This window comes from Erigeron canadensis, chromosome 4, assembly GCF_010389155.1.
Source record: "Erigeron canadensis isolate Cc75 chromosome 4, C_canadensis_v1, whole genome shotgun sequence".
NCBI classification, from domain to species: domain Eukaryota; kingdom Viridiplantae; phylum Streptophyta; class Magnoliopsida; order Asterales; family Asteraceae; genus Erigeron; species Erigeron canadensis.
In genome coordinates, this window is record NC_057764.1 from 26,441,366 (window position 1) to 26,457,939 (window position 16,574).

General features: G+C 32.1%; 2 protein-coding genes across 2 annotated transcripts; both read left to right on the forward strand.

Moving 5' to 3' along the window:
• Window positions 1–1,061: 1,061 nt before the first annotated feature.
• On the forward strand, window positions 1,062–2,073 carry LOC122597255. The gene is given in 4 exon segments (XM_043769869.1): window positions 1,062–1,393; window positions 1,487–1,551; window positions 1,554–1,922; window positions 1,994–2,073. Coding segments are annotated over 4 exon segments (771 nt in total). The 3' UTR covers window positions 1,999–2,073.
• A 10,456-nt stretch (window positions 2,074–12,529) lies between these two features.
• LOC122595279 (ent-kaurene synthase 1, chloroplastic-like) lies at window positions 12,530–16,486 on the forward strand. Its single transcript, XM_043767617.1, has 14 exons — window positions 12,530–12,620; window positions 12,721–12,752; window positions 12,834–13,119; window positions 13,198–13,378; window positions 13,502–13,710; window positions 13,803–13,923; window positions 14,036–14,133; window positions 14,224–14,438; window positions 14,558–14,670; window positions 14,758–14,856; window positions 14,945–15,160; window positions 15,249–15,390; window positions 15,829–16,074; window positions 16,154–16,486. Exons 1-14 carry the CDS (start codon window positions 12,530–12,532, stop codon window positions 16,484–16,486), a joined length of 2,382 nt encoding a protein of 793 aa, XP_043623552.1.
• The last annotated feature ends 88 nt before the right edge of the window (window positions 16,487–16,574 follow it).

Here is a 16,574-nt window from a genome sequence, read left to right on the forward strand (position 1 = left end):
TTGATTGCTCAGAGTATTTTCTTAGTAATTGGCTCATCACAAAGTTTTATCGTAATTTTTTTCAATTATTAAGTTCGATTTTCATTTCATTTATGTTTATACTTTTTTTAGTAAATTACGCTAACATTTTCTTTACAATCTATAGTTGTGTCTAGTCGTCTAGATCCGAATGTCTCAATGTTCATGAAAAGTGAGTCATGCTGTTAGGCTGGCTGTACTTTCTCAGCTGGAAGTCTACTTGAGATGCAAAATGTTATTAATTTAGTGTAATTGAGGGATATGTTATGACACTTGATAATGGGTTAGGAGGTACGAAGTGTACACCCATTAAGTAAATAACCTCCCGGACCCAAAAGAGTTTTTCCTTGATTCACAGTTATTATAAATTAAATAAATATTTTAAAGATTCTCAAAATCTTTAATAGATTTCGAAAAGATTATGTAATCTTAAATAGATTTTGTAAAGATTCTCTAAATCTTAAAAAGATTTTGTAAAGATATCGATCTTGAACAGATTTTGTAAATATTCTCTAAATCTTGAAAAGATTCTCTAAAGATATCGATCTTGAAAAGATTATGTAAAGATACACTAAATCTTGAAACGTCTATATATAGTTGAGAATTCATTTACATAATTCATAAGCAATATAGAATCATATAGAAAGAAAACAAGTATCTAGTTTTCTTTGTTTACATTTTGGTATTCACAAGGGATCAAAGATAACCTTTTGAATTAATGCATTAATTAGATGCATTAACAGGGTGTCTCTATAAGAGAAAATTATTCATAAGGAAACTCACAAAACACGAAATACTATATAGCGAACGGGTTCTTGATTTCTGCCAAAATCAAGAACATTGCTCTTTGTATTATCCCAAAACAGAATTCGTGTAACCCAGACATATAGGGTCGAATTGTTGTTTTTGGAAAGTGATATCACGATATAAAGAGATATCCGGTCATTGATTTCTAACCCGTGTTACACGGATTCTTCTCCTCCTCCCAAATATATATTATATTATCTCTAACAATCAAAAACAACAATTTCTGGTTGAAATCAATGGCTGCCACAATGAAGCATATGATGACAAATTTCTCCAAGCTTGATAAGTTTGAAGGAATGGACTTTCGGAGATGGCAAAAGAAGATGCACTTTCTCCTTACCACCATGAAAGTGGTTTATGTGTTGAGCACTCCTTGTCCAGAAGATGGTGATGATGCAACTGTTGATCAAACTCGGAAAAGGAACAAATGGGAGAATGATGACTACATTGCTCGAGGATTAATCCTCAATGGTATGTCTGATGCTCTTTTTGATATTTACCAAAATCATGCTTTTGCTAAAGGACTATGGGACTCTTTAGAGACCAAGTATATGACTGAGGATGCCTCTTGTAAAACGTTCCTTGTGAGTAATTTTAATAATTACAAGATGGTCGATTCTAGACCGGTTATGGAACAATACAATGAGCTCATTCGCATACTTGGTCAATTCACACAACATAAAATGAATATGGATGAGGCTATTCAAGTCTCTAGTATCATTGATAAACTCCGTCGTGGAAATAATTTAAACATTCTTTGAAACACAAAAAGGAGGAGTTAACTCTTGTTGAGTTGGGTAGTCATTTGCGTATTGAGGAATCCCTCAGGGCGCAAGATATTGACAACGTTGCTGGTACGTCTTCTGTCAATATGGTGGAACATAAAAAATCCACTGGATATAATGACAAGAAGGGGAAACGAAAACATCAAGAAACTAACAAAGCTGGTCCCAACAAGAAGTCTAAGTTAGCTTGTTGGAAGTGTGGCAAATCTGGACACTTGAAACGGGATTGTAGAGTTAATATTGGTAATAAAAATACCAATGGATCCGGCACAAGCGGTTCGGGAAATGGTTTTAACAACCAAAACTCGAAAGGTCAGTATATATATAATGATTCATTCGAGAATTGTTATGTTTCATATATAACTGAGACTTATTTTGTGCAGGATGATGATGTTGCGTGGTGGGTTGACTCGGGTACTAATACCCATGTGTGCAAGGATAGATGTTGGTTCAAGACTTACGAGTCGGTGAATGACGGATCAGTTCTTCATATGGGAAATGAGTCAACTACCCCTGTTCATGGACGTGGAAGTGTGGATTTGAAGTTTAGTTCTGGAAAAGTTGTTTCTTTATTTAATGTTTTGCATGTACCACAAATTCATAAAAACTTGGTTTCAAGTAGTATTTTAAATAATTGTGGTTATAAACAAGTTATTGAATCTGATAAATTTGTTTTGTCAAAACATGGCATGTTTGTTGGTTTTGGTTATTTGTGTCATGGAATGTTTAGACTTAACATTAATCACATGAATGTCAACTTTGCTTTTATGTCAAATTCTAGCATAAATGATACCACTCTTTGGCATGCTAGACTGGGACATGTACACTTAAAAAGAATGCAAGATATGTCTAAAGATGGAGTAATACCGGCCATTGACATGAATACTGAAAAATGTAAAACATGTATGTTAACAAAGATCACTAAGAATCCATTTCAAAATGTAAAACGTGACTATGAAATTTTGGAATTAATACATAGTGATTTATGTGATTTGCATGCAACTCCTACTTTAGGTAATAATAAATATTTTGTTACATTTATTGATGATGCTTCTAGATATTGTTATATTTATTTAATACACACTAAGGATGAAGCATTGGATAAATTTAAAATATTTAAAGCTGAAGTAGAATTACAACAAAAGACTTTGATAAAAAGGCTTAGAACAGATAGGGGAGGTGAATATATTGATCAAACATATTTCCAATCCGTTGGGATTATCCATGAGACTACAGCTCCATATACACCACAACAAAATCGTATATCAGAAAGAAAGAATAGGGTCCTTAAAGAAATGGTTAATTCCATGTTATCCTATTCAGGTTTGAGTAATGGATTTTGGGGGGAAGCTGTGCTTACAGCTTGTTATTTGCTTAATAGAGTTCCTAACAAGAGGAGTAAGATTACACCTTATGAACTTTGGAATAAAAAGAAACCAAACTTGAATTATCTTCGGGTATGGGGTTGTAAAGCGTTTGTAAAACTGTCTGATCCCAAGAAGAAAAGTTTAGGTGAAAGAGGTATAGATTGCATATTTATTGGATATGTTGAACATTCCAAGGCTTATAGGTTCTATGTTATTGAACCTAATGATTCATACGTGGTTCATTCCGTAATTGATTCAAGGGATGCAATCTTTGATGAGAATCGTTTCTCATCTATACCTAGACCAAAGGATATGGTTCCTAGCTCCAAAAGGACCAATAAGGATTGTAATGTTGAAGTCTCTGAAAAGCTAGTTTATCAGTCCCTTGAGCTTCTGAAAAGTAAAAGAGAAAGGAAACCAAAATCATTTGGACCGGATTTTCATTTATACTTGATTGAAGGTTCCAGGGATGAAGTTTCTACCCAATATCTGTATTGCTTCAATGTTGAGGATGATCCTAAAACATTTGATGAAGCAATGAAGTCTCAGGATGTTGTCTTCTGGAAAGAAGCAATCAATGATGAGATGGATTCCATCATGGGCAACAACACTTGGGTGTTGGCTGATCTACCTCCTGGTTGCAAACCTTTGGGTTGCAAATGGATCTTCAAAAAGAAGATGAAGGTAGATGGAACTATTGAAAAGTTCAAGGCAAGGTTGGTCATTCAAGGATTTAGACAAAAGTCTGGAATTGACTATTTCGATACTTACGCTCCAGTGGCTCGTATCTCTACCATTAGACTGCTGATTGCTTTGTCAGCAATTCACAATCTAGTCATTCACCAGATGGATGTGAAGACAGCATTCTTGAATGGTGATCTGGATGAGGAGGTTTATATGAACCAACCTCAAGGCTTCATCATGCCAGGAAATGAAAACAAGGTCTGCAGACTTGTGAAATCTTTGTATGGATTAAAACAAGCACCCAAACAATGACATCAAAAGTTTGATGAAGTGGTTTTGTCAAATGGTTATCATTTAAACCAAGCTGACAAATGTGTATATAGCAAATTTGATGATTCTGGTAAAGGAGTTATCATTTGTCTATATGTTGATGATATGTTGATATTTGGAACTGACCAAAATCAGGTTGACTTAACGAAAGAATTTTTGTCATCAAAGTTCTCCATGAAAGATATGGGGGAGGCTGAGGTTATCCTTGGTATAAGGATCAAACGTGGAAACAGAGGAATTTCGATTTCTCAATCTCATTACATTGAGAAGGTTCTAAAGAAATTCAATTGTTTTGATTGTACACCGGTAAGTACACCCGTGGATCCAAGTATGAAGTTGATGCCTAACAAAGGTGTAGCTATATCACAACTTGAGTATTCTAGGTGATTGGTTGCTTGATGTATGCCATGACTTGTACAAGGCCTGACATTGCATTTGCCGTGGGAAAATTGAGTAGGTATACTAGTAATCCTAGTACTCATCACTGGCAAGCAATTAGGCGGGTACTGAAGTATTTGAGGAAAACTATGGATTATAGTTTATCTTATACTGGGTTCCCTTCGGTTCTAGAAGGGTATACCGATGCAAGTTGTATAACCAATGCTGAAGATCATTCTTCAACATCTGGTTGGGTATTTTTGCTTGGGGGAGGTGCTATCTCATGGGCTTCCAAGAAGCAAACTTGTATTACCAACTCAACAATGGAATCTGAGTTTGTTGCATTAGCTGCAGCCGGTAAAGAAGCTGAATGGCTTAGAAACTTGATTTATGAGATTCCATTGTGGCCTAATCCTATAACACCCATTTCTATCCATTGTGATAGTGCTGCTACATTGGCAAAGGCTTATAGCCAGATGTACAATGGGAAGTCTAGACACCTAGGTGTCAGACATAGCATGATTCGTGAACTTATCATGAATGGGGTGATTTCTATAGAGTTTGTAAGATCACAACAAAACTTAGCTGATCACTTGACGAAGGGATTAGCTAGAGACTTAGTTAATAAGTCTGCTGAAGGGATGGGTTTAAAGTCCACCTAAATTTCTAATTGTAAGATACCCGATTCCCATCTGATATTATCAGATGCTGAATTCAATGTGGAAAGCTTACACTTAGAATTTGGAGCACATGAGTTTACTATCATCCCAAGGTATGTGCCCGGACCTGCTGATGGTTAGGTTGAAATATACTTTCTTAATAGTTCCTTTGAAAAAGTGTAGTAGCAGGTGCATGAATAAAGAGAACTACCTATATGAATGTGAAGTTTTGCCGCTTCCAGAAAGCTTTGGACTTTTCGCTTTGGATACATTCATGAATGGATATGGACGCATGGCTTGTATTGCGTCAGGATAGCTTTATAGTATTTGAAAGCTTATGTGTATATTATTTTCAGTTATTCAAATGGGTTGAAGGGTTCAATTCTTAGAACACCCCGATTCTCGAATATTTGGAATGTGTAATATACTAAAGTGAAAATTCAATCTTTAAGACATTTTCATTTACGCATAAGTTTTGTTTTGGTTGTTTTCTCATGTAACGGAATTGCACTAAATCGGGGAGAATTGTTATTAATTTAGTGTAATTGAGGGATATGTTATGACACTTGATAATGGGTTAGGAAGTACGGAGTGTACACCCATTAAGTAAATAACCTCCCGGACCCAAAAGAGTTTTTCCTTGATCCACAGTTATTATAAATTAAATAAATATTTTAAAAATTCTCTAAATCTTTAATAGATTTCGAAAAGATTATTTAATCTTAAATAGATTTTGTAAAGATTCTCTAAATCTTAAAAAGATTTTGTAAAGATATCGATCTTGAAAAGATTTTGTAAGTATTCTCTAAATCTTGAAAAGATTCTCTAAAGATATCGATCTTGAAAAGATTATGTAAAGATACACTAAATCTTGAAACGTCTATATATAGTTGAGAATTCATTTACATAATTCATAAGCAATATAGAATCACATAGAAAGAAAACAAGTATCTAGTTTTCTTTGTTTACATTTTGGTATTCACAAGGGATCAAGGATAACCTTTTGAATTAATGCATTAATTAGATGCATTAACAAGGTGTCTCTATAAGAGAAAATTATACATAAGGAAACTCACAAAACACGAAATACTATATAGCGAACGGGTTCTTGATTTCTGCCAAAATCAAGAACATTGCTCTTTGTATTATCCCAAAACAGAATTCGTGTAACCCAGGCATATATGGTCAAATTGTTGTTTTCGAAAAGTGATATCACGATATAAAGAGATATCCGGTCATTGATTTCTAACCCGTGTTACACAGATTCTTTTCCTCCTCCCAAATATATATTATATTATCTCTAACACAAAATCTTGTATGCAATTAGTTAAGCATAAGAAATATTCAACCATTTGCAAAATTGATTTAAATTATGACGAAGACAGGAAGAAGAAGGCATCAAGCATGAGTTGACTTTATTAGCCTTTTTAATATACAGTACAATTCTAGTCATATCTTTCTTTTAGAGTTTATTATACTACAAACTAGATTTTAGACCCGTGTCTGACATTTGATACGGGGTTTACGATATTATAAATATTAGATTTTCATGCATTTAATTAATTCATAAAAGCTTATAATTTTGAAGATATACGATTCTAATTGTTATACTTTGCAAGTTGTAGTACAATAACCACATGTTCGTCACTGTCATTATTAGCTGATACATATTGATGGGATGTTTGTTGTAGTCATTCCACAAGACACATGCTACAATAATTTCTCTATTATATAATTTTTTGAAACCAATTTTACTCATAATGTGATATTATTATGAAAAATTATTAAGAATTAAAATATAAACATACTTGTGATCCCGTACTTGACATTCAAGTATACGTTTTTGATCATGATACGACCCATAACATGAATATGTTTATTTTCAACCACTGTCCTATGATAATTAGATAACAATTAGGATTGTTCTCATATTGTTTGATAACAATTATGACTTTTGATTTGAGTGACAATTGTAACTTTAAAAAATTAAATATAAATACTTTTTGTAACGTTTTTAAAAAACTTAAGAAAAAATTGCTCAAATTGATGGCTAAAAATAAATATATATTAAGTATTTAGGGTTAAAAAGTGTAAATTATTGATGGAAAACAAAAAAGTGTAAACTAATGAGATTTTTTCTACAAACTAATATAAATACCAATATAATAATATATTTATTCGACCCTCTCCTCCTCCTTTCATATCCCACGCAACAATTCATCTCATCTCTAACCGCAATGAAATTACTTTTAAGTTAATAACCACACTGTTACCGCCACCGTTACCACCGCTGCATTTTGCGGACATCAATCTAGTATAACTATGACTAAAATGACCTTAAAAAAATTCAACATCTATCATTTTTATATGAACTAAAATATACATATATTGTTATATTTTAAAAAGTTCAATTAATTTCACAACTAATGACCTAAAAACACTAGTTATATAAATTATCAAACTATTAAAAATACTCATATATATTTGATTAATCTCACAAGGATGTCTAAAATTCTAACTAAAATCATTTAAATCTTTATAAAGTTATGCTTGCAGCTAAGTACAGAGCGAACTCGTATTTTAAAATTAGAAAATTGATTAATCTTTTTAGAATATAGACTAAAAAATCTCTTAATACCATATAGATTTGATATGGCCATATGGGTAATCCACTTGCTGTGTTTTTTCGTTTTTACTTTTAATTTTTTCATGTGACATGATCTTGTGATTAACATGAATTTTAAGTTATTTTTGTAAGAGGGTTAATCATTTACCTAAAAATAAATTAAAATACGAACATAATAAAGTCTTTGACTTTTAAAGTACTTTTTTAAGTTATAATTTGGATGATTGATATACTATTATAATATTATTATCGTGTCATACTAGCTTCAAATATCACATAAGGAACACTTATCATAAATAAAAAAAGATATCTTAATTCTACATGGAAAACTCTATTTTTTTTTATTAAATATGCAATTTGAATAAAAGAAGGAAAATACAATTTTTAAGGCTATAGTTAATGTGTAAAAAATATTGTACATTTCATATTATTAGCTCATTTTTGAATTTAATGATAAGTGTGTACAACTATTTTATACATCTAAATTACAACACATAAGCAATCTATTTTTTTTTATTACATTGCAATTTGAATTAAAAAAAAAATCTCTTTGATCCAACATGAAACACTCTAATTAATTTAATTCTATTATTACGTACATATGCAACTTGAATAAAAAAATCTCTTGATGCAACATGGAAAACTATATTTCTTGATTATTGAAGTAACTATTCATTGGCTTATATCCATGCTTTCAGTTCTCATTGCTTGAAAGTATCTGTTGTTTTGAACCACTAGAAAAAAACAAAGCATCGTTTCTTCTTCTTATCAATCAAGTACTGTAATTAGTGATTTAGTTCATTCATTTCTCTAATGTTAAATTACACCCTATGATATTATCTGAGGGTTTATTATTATTATTATTATTATTATTATTATTATTATTATTATTATTATTATTATTATTATTAAAGTAAGATTAAGATTACTAAACGTTGAATGGATCTAAAGATTCTAGCCTAGTGGGCCTCGCGTTTGATTACCTCTCTTTCACTCTAACTACTATTATAATTATATTTTATATTTCTATATAAGAAAAAGTGAGTATAGGGCTGTTATGTAACTAACTTGAGTGAAAAACCCATCGTATATCAATATTTTAATATTTTGAATAAATATTTGGCCCCCCATGATTTTTATAGTTTAAAAAAAAATATGTGAATGGTTTTTCACCTAATTTATATGCCTAACAGACACATATTCCTTTCACCCTTCTATATATTACCTATTTACCTAATAAAAGCTCTAGCCCGACCATTTCAAAACATATTTAGAAAAAATTTAAGATATTCAAAATGACTCAGTTGTTTCTAATAACTTTTTTCAAAAAAACCACATCAAAAATTACTCAATTTGTCTTAATAAATTAATTTATATTATAAATTTTTATCTTACCAATTTACACCATAAACATTAATTTATCATATAAGGTATTTTCACTACCACTTTTACATGCATATATTTACATCCACCGACACCCTTGACGACGCAAGTCCATCACCACCAGCAATAATTGTCGCCACCACTAGTAAGATTGTCGTTGCTGCCATCACTGTTGATTGTGCAGGCATCATGCTAGTCAGGGGAGGCATCAAAAAAAAATCCAAGAGGGGGCAAAATTCTAAAATCAATGAAACTTAAATTTAAAGAGGGACAAAAATACAAAATTTTAAAAACATATAAAAAATTTCAAAAAACCTTAAAAATTTAAAATACATAACAAAATATAAATTTTGAGAGAGCGTTGGCCCTTTTTACCCCCATGTGATACTTCCATGCTAGTTATATTTTGGTTTTATTAACTAGTTTCTTAGGGTGTTTTGTATAAGTGAATCAAAGAAAATGAAAATGTAATAGAGAATGAATATGTGAGAAAGAGAATGAGTATTTAATAAGAAAAGAGAATCGATTCTGTCGTTTGGTACAAGCAGATAATGAATATATAAAAAATACTAAATTTTAAATAATAATCAAATTTAATACATATAACATCACTAAAACAAAAAAAAAGTATTAAAAATTTCCATTCCCATCAATTCTCTACATTTCATAGAGAATTGAGAGATTGGAATCGATTCCCTATTCTCGATTCTCTTTCCCATTATCCATTACAACCAAACATAAGAAGTGTTTCTTATTCCATTTCCACCCTTTCCATTCCATTGTACCAAACACCCCCTAAGATTTATTAAGTTCGTACTTTCTAAATAATCAAAAGTATATATTTAATGTTCATTAATTTCATCTATACTCCTTTATAAACAAACTCCCTCCCTCCCTCCTTAATTTTAAGAACCTGAAATGTCATAGATATCATCCATCTTAATACATACTTATTTTTATTTTATAAACTATGACTAAAATGACCTTAAAAAAATTTAACATCTATCTATACATCACGCAAAAACACATAACAAAAACCTTAACTCAAAATTCGCCCCTCTCCTCCCCCTTTCATATCCCACACAACAATTCATTTCATCTCTAACCGCAATGAAATTACTTTTAAGTTAATAACCACACTGTTACCGCCACCGTTACCACCGCTGCATTGCGCGGACATCAATCTAGTATAACTATGACTAAAATGACCTTAAAAAAATTCAACATCTATCATTTTTATATGAACTAAAATATACATATATTGTTATATTTTAAAAAGTTCAATTAATTTCACAACTAATGACCTAAAAACACTAGTTATATAAATTAACTAATGACCTAAAAACACTAGTTATATAAATTACCAAACTATTAAAGATACTCATATATATTTGATTAATCTCACAAGGATGTCTAAAATTCTAACTAAAACCATTTAAATCTTTATAAAGTTATGCTTGCAGCTAAGTACATAGCGAACTCGTATTTTAAAATTAGAAAATTGATTAATCTTTTTAGAATATAGACTAAAAAACCTCTTAATACCATATAGATTTGATATGGCCATATGGGTAATCCACTTGCTGTGTTTCCTCGTTTTTACTTTTAATTTTTTCATATGACATAATCTTGTGATTAACATGAATTTTAAGTTATTTTTGTAAGAGGGTTAATCATTTACCTTAAAATAAATCAAAATAGGAACATAATAAAGTCTTTGACTTTTAAAGTACTTTTTTAAACTATAATTTGGATGATTGATATACTATTGTAATATTATTATCGTGTCATACTAGCTTCAAATATCACATAAGGAACACCTATCATAAATAAAAAAGATATCTTAATTCTACATGGAAAACTCTATTTTTTTTTTATTAAATATGCAACTTGAATAAAAGAAGGAAAATACAATTTTTAAGGCTATAGTTAATGTGTAAAAAATATTGTACATTTCATATTATTAGCTCATTTTTGAATTTAATGATAAGTGTGTACAACTATTTTATACATCTAAATTACAACACATAAGCAATCTATTTTTTTTTATTACATTGCAACTTGAATTAAAAAAAAAAATCTCTTTGATCCAACATGAAACACTCTAATTAATTTAATTCTATTATTACGTACATATGCAACTTGAATAAAAAAATCTCTTGATGCAACATGGAAAACTATATTTCTTGATTATTGAAGTAACTATTCATTGGCTTATATCCATGCTTTCAGTTCTCATTGCTTGAAAGTATCTGTTGTTTTGAACCACTAGGAAAAACAAAGCATCGTTTCTTCTTCTTATCAATCAAGTACTGTAATTAGTGATTTAGTTCATTCATTTCTCTAATGTTAAATTACACCCTATGATATTATCTGAGGGTTTATGACATACTTCAATTCTCTCTCTCTCTCTCTCTCTCTCCCCTATAAATCTTTATAAAGTAGAAACTAGAAAGTTTTATAGTTAAGTGTCATTATGGTTAATTTTGTATTATTAGATTTAATTCATGATCAATAAGCTTTTTATAGGGGTTAGTTTAGTTTAGTTTGTCTGACTTGACAGTTAACTGTTTTGGGTGTGGTTGGCGGTGTAATGTGATTGTTTAGTGTTAGGAATTTTAAACCGGGATGGAGTAAATGCTTTTATGATAGGCCTGTGGTGTAAAAAAACAACCTTATTGAACTTCAAAAGGTTAAAATCTTAGGTTAGGGGGTGTTTGCTACATAAAGAATGAAAATGTAATAGAGATCGAAAATAATAAGAATAAAAACGAGTATTTTATATGATAATAAACTCCGTTGTTTAATACCAACAAATAATGAATACTAAAAAAATTAGAATTTTTAATATTAATACATAAAATATCATCAATACATAACCAATTTTTTTTTCCATTTTCACTCATTTTTTACAATTTATAAAAAATTGGAGAGAATTGAATCGATTCCAACTTCTTCATTCTCATTCTCCGTCGTAAACAAACAAAATAAGTCTTTCTCATTTTCTTTCTCCGCCTTTGATTCCATCATACATTCATACCAAACACCCTAGTAGTTCAGACATTGTATTCTTAGATGATGTACTAGAATCGAATTTAAACTATTATGTTTTATTCGCTTGTTTAGTTTATCCCAAGGTGACTCTTTTGCGAGCCTGGAGTCATAGGGGGTGAAGGATAGAACTTGTGAATGGGCTTATGCAAAGGATAGAACTTGTGATCTTAATTTATATATAGAGTCACAAGTCCTTGTGACCTTTCTATAGTTATATTTAAAGTAATTGTCAATCGTTCTCTATGATTATGTCTAATAGCCTAATACTTTATATTTAGTTATATCCACAGTAATTTTAGTATGTACTTATAATAAATCCATTTGGAGCATCTGAAAACATTTGAAGTTATGTCATGCAGATCCTTCTTGCAGCCAAGTAAGTTGGAGTAGAGGATTGAAAAGCGAAAAGCTACAAAAAACTTGTTTAACGAAACATCAATGGTAATTTCACAGAGCATGTCAATGGCAAGGGCTGTCCCTTCATCACATGAAGCAGATCGGTCGTGGGGTCTTTCAGCTCTTCCCAGGGGTAAGTTAAGTAAATACTGGCTAGAAATAAGAGAGTAAAAATATGGATCTTTTTGGTTTTGCTCTATTTTTCGCTTAATTCAGGTTTTGTGTTTGAGCAGCCTCTTCACATGTTGCACAAGCGAATTCCATGGTATGCCTACATATGTTTAATTGTTTCTTAATAGATATACTTCAAATAGTAGTTCAACATTATCTCCAAATTTTTATGTAGACCCTTGATATGACCAAAGAAAGAATTCGAAAGCTATTCAACAACGTGGAGCTTTCTGTTTCTTCATATGACACAGCATGGGTAGCCATGGTCCCTTCACCAGACTCTCCTAAATCTCCTCGGTTCCCTGAGTGTCTGAACTGGTTGATAGAAAATCAGCTTGAAGATGGTTCATGGGGCCTTTTTCATCATAATCAACCATTAACCAAAGATTCTCTATCTTCAACGTTAGCATGTATTGTTGCACTAAAACGATGGAATGTCGGGGAAGACCAAATTAACAAAGGTTTGTAGTTTTTCGCTTTGTTTCAGTTTACTATCTTTAATTACTGACTCAAATTAAACAGTTAGCTCTTGTTGGCAGGTTTACATTTTATCGACTTAAATTTTGCTTCTGTCACTGACAAGAGTCAACCATCTCCAGTTGGTTTTGAAATCATATTTCCTGGTATGCTCAAGTACGCAAAACACTTGAACATAGACCTTCCGTTAAATGAAACAGATTTGAGTTTGTTGCTGAATGAGAGGGCATCACAGCTACAAAGGTATATATGATTTGTACTACTAACTCATTATATTCATTATGAAAATACATATTTGAAATATTTTCAGTATTTGAGTTTCCAATGCACCGAGAATCATTATCTTTATATGTTGTCATCACTTAGATGTGGTTCAAAAGAGAAAGAAGCATACTTGGCATATATTTCAGAAGGACTTGGCGATATTCATTACTGGAACACGGTGATGAAATATCAGATGAAGAATGGTTCTGTTTTAAACTCACCTTCCGCAACAGCCGCTGTTCTCATTGATCATCAAAACAATGGTTGTCTTAGTTATCTAACTTCACTCTTGAACAAGTTTGGTAACGCAGGTACACATTTCATATTTGTTTGTATCATATATATATGCACGAATCCTACATTTTGCTAACAAGTTTAAGTGATTATGTGTGGTAAATCTCAGTGCCAACTATTTACCCCGTTGACTTATATGTGCGACTTTCCATGGTTGAGACACTTCTAAAATTGGGAATTGCTCGGCATTTCAGGGTTGAAATTCAAAATGTTTTAGATGAAACTTACAGGTAATTAGTTAATGTTCATTTTGGTAGAATCAAATGTATGTGCTCATTGTTACTAAATCAAAACAATCTGAGAGTCTTTCCAATGAAACTCATTAAAATTGGTCAAATTTAGATGTTGGGTGCAGAAGGACGAACAGATATTCACGGATGTTGTCACTTGTGCTCTAGCTTTCAGGGTATTAAGGATCAGCGGGTATGAAGTTTCCCCAGGTAGTAAATAAAGAGTTCCATAAATGGTGCTCTAATTTAGATAATCAAATGTGCTAATTCTCATTATCCTTCTTGTTTCAACACATGTAGGCCTCTTGACTGAAATTACCAAAGAAGGCATTTACATGAATGCACCTGCAGAACCTTTCAAAGACATATATTCAGCTCTTGAGGTGCATCGGGCATCACAAGTTATGTATCAAGAGGAACTAACTTTGGGAGATAAAATTTCAAGGTCGTCTGATATCCTCGTAGGTCTACAGACAATATTCGCTGAAACAGTCCCTTCAAATATTCACAAAGAGGTCTTAATTTTGACTTTGACTTTATGTTGTTATGATGCTCTCAAGTTTCCCTTCAACTACCTTATTTTGTTTTGTTTTCATGTATGTTGTAATTAATCTGAATTTGATAATTAAATCAGGTGGAAGATGCTCTCAAGTTTCCCTTCAATAGCTGTTTAGAACGCATATCCGCTAGAAGAAATATAGAGCATTACAATATGGATAATACAAGAACTTTGAAAACTACATATCGGTTAGACTTTCATTGCCTGTCTTAATCAAACTTTAGACTTTTATAGTGCATATATATATACTTCTAAATATCGTACTACAATGCCAGTTTATCAAACACTGGTAACCAGGATTATCTAAGGTTGGCAGTGGAAGATTTTAATGCGTGCCAATCTATTTATCGTCGAGAATTGGAAAGTCTTGAAAGGTATGCACCTGATGTGGATTTCGTTGTAACCCAATTTTTTTTTATTATTATTATTTATGTTTTATTAAGAAATTGCTGTTGTCATCAGGTGGGTGGTAGAGAATAGATTGAACCAACTCGAGTTTGCTAGACAGAGGACAGCCAGCTGTTACTTCTCTGCTGTTGCAGCACTGTCATCTCCTGAACTATCAGATGCCCGTATTTCGTGGGCCAAGCATTGTATTCTTACTATAATGGTTGATGATTTTTTTGATGTTATAGGCCAAATGGATGAATTGGCTAACCTGATTCAGTGTGTTGAAAAGTATATCATCCTTGTCTAATGTTTTGGTCCATAGTTAGATATAACTGGTAGTGTTGTCTAAAGTGCTTTAGGGGTTCTTATGTTTCAGATGGAATGTGAATGTTGAAACCGATTGCTGTTCAGAAACAGTTTGCATTTTATTCTTGGCACTGAAGGATGCAATCTGTTGGACAGGAAAAGCAGCTTTTAAATGGCAAGGACGGGACATAGCAAGTCATGTAATTCAACTTGTAAGATAAAAACGCTTCAAAACATCTTAAGTTTTTTTAATTTGCTTTGTTTTGGTAACCATCGTATAAGATCAATAGCTGACAAAATCTACAGGGTCTTAGTTCGCTGCCACATAGCTTCAACTGAGTTGAGAAAAACTTTATTTATTCACCTTACAAAAACGAGAATAATACATGCGCGTTGCGGCAGAATTTTATAACCACCTTTTTGGATGAATACATTGGTTACAGAGTGTCAAAAATATAAATTATAAGATTTTGTCAATTGTTTCAAAACTATACGGTATTTTAGTGTCGTAGTGTGTAAAGGGGCATTTTGGGAACCATAAATATGCTGAAAGGGGCATTTTGGGAACAAAAATATGCTTAATCTCTTAATCCAATTATATTTATAAGGGGTTAAAGATTTGCTATTCATGATTTTAACTGTTTTGACAGTGGTTGGATTTAATGAAGAGTGAGTTGACAGAAGTTAGATGGAGAAACGATGCTTATATGCCAACAATAAACGAGTATATGGAAAATGCTTATGTATCATTCGCATTAGGCCCAATTCTACTCCCGGCGCTTTACTTAATAGGGCCAAAATTGTCAGAGGAGATTGTTCAAAGCTCTGAATACCATTATCTATTCAAGTCAATGAGCACTCAGGCTCGCCTTTTGAATGATATTCAGACCTTCAAGGTTGGTTTCTTCCCCGTGGGAAACTTATATTGATATCAACAAAGCTCATACTAATGCATCGTGTTGCTTGTTAATGCAGAGAGAATTCGAACAAGGCAAATTTAATGCTGTACTATTGCATATGAGCCAGCAAAATAGTGGGGTTATGCTGGAAGAGGTCGTAGAGGAGATGAAGACTTTGGTCGAGAGTCAAAGGAGAGAAATGATAAAATTAGTTCTAGAGGCCAAGGGAAGCATTGTCCCTAGAGCTTGCAAAGATGCATTTTGGAACACGTGCAACTCAGCGAAGCTTTTTTATGCAACAGATGACGGGTTCACTGGAAATTCCATCCAGGATACTGTGAAGCAAGTCATTTATGAACCCATATCCCACCCGATGATGTCTCTGGATGGCGGAAAAGAACGCTCATAATCTTCTGTTTTTTTTTTTGTTAGTTATCAAGTGCTGAGTGTATTATATCATTCCTTTACCATGTGGGAGATCCAAGTACGTAGATAGC

Bases quoted from the DNA above. Each gene is read 5' to 3' on its own strand.
- LOC122595279 (XM_043767617.1), top strand. From the start codon at position 12,530: ATGGTAATTTCACAGAGCATGTCAATGGCAAGGGCTGTCCCTTCATCA. The intron at 12,753-12,833 runs GTATGCCTACAT...ATTTTTATGTAG, and splicing joins TTGCACAAGCGAATTCCATG to ACCCTTGATATGACCAAAGA. The intron at 14,439-14,557 runs GTCTTAATTTTG...TAATTAAATCAG, and splicing joins CTTCAAATATTCACAAAGAG to GTGGAAGATGCTCTCAAGTT.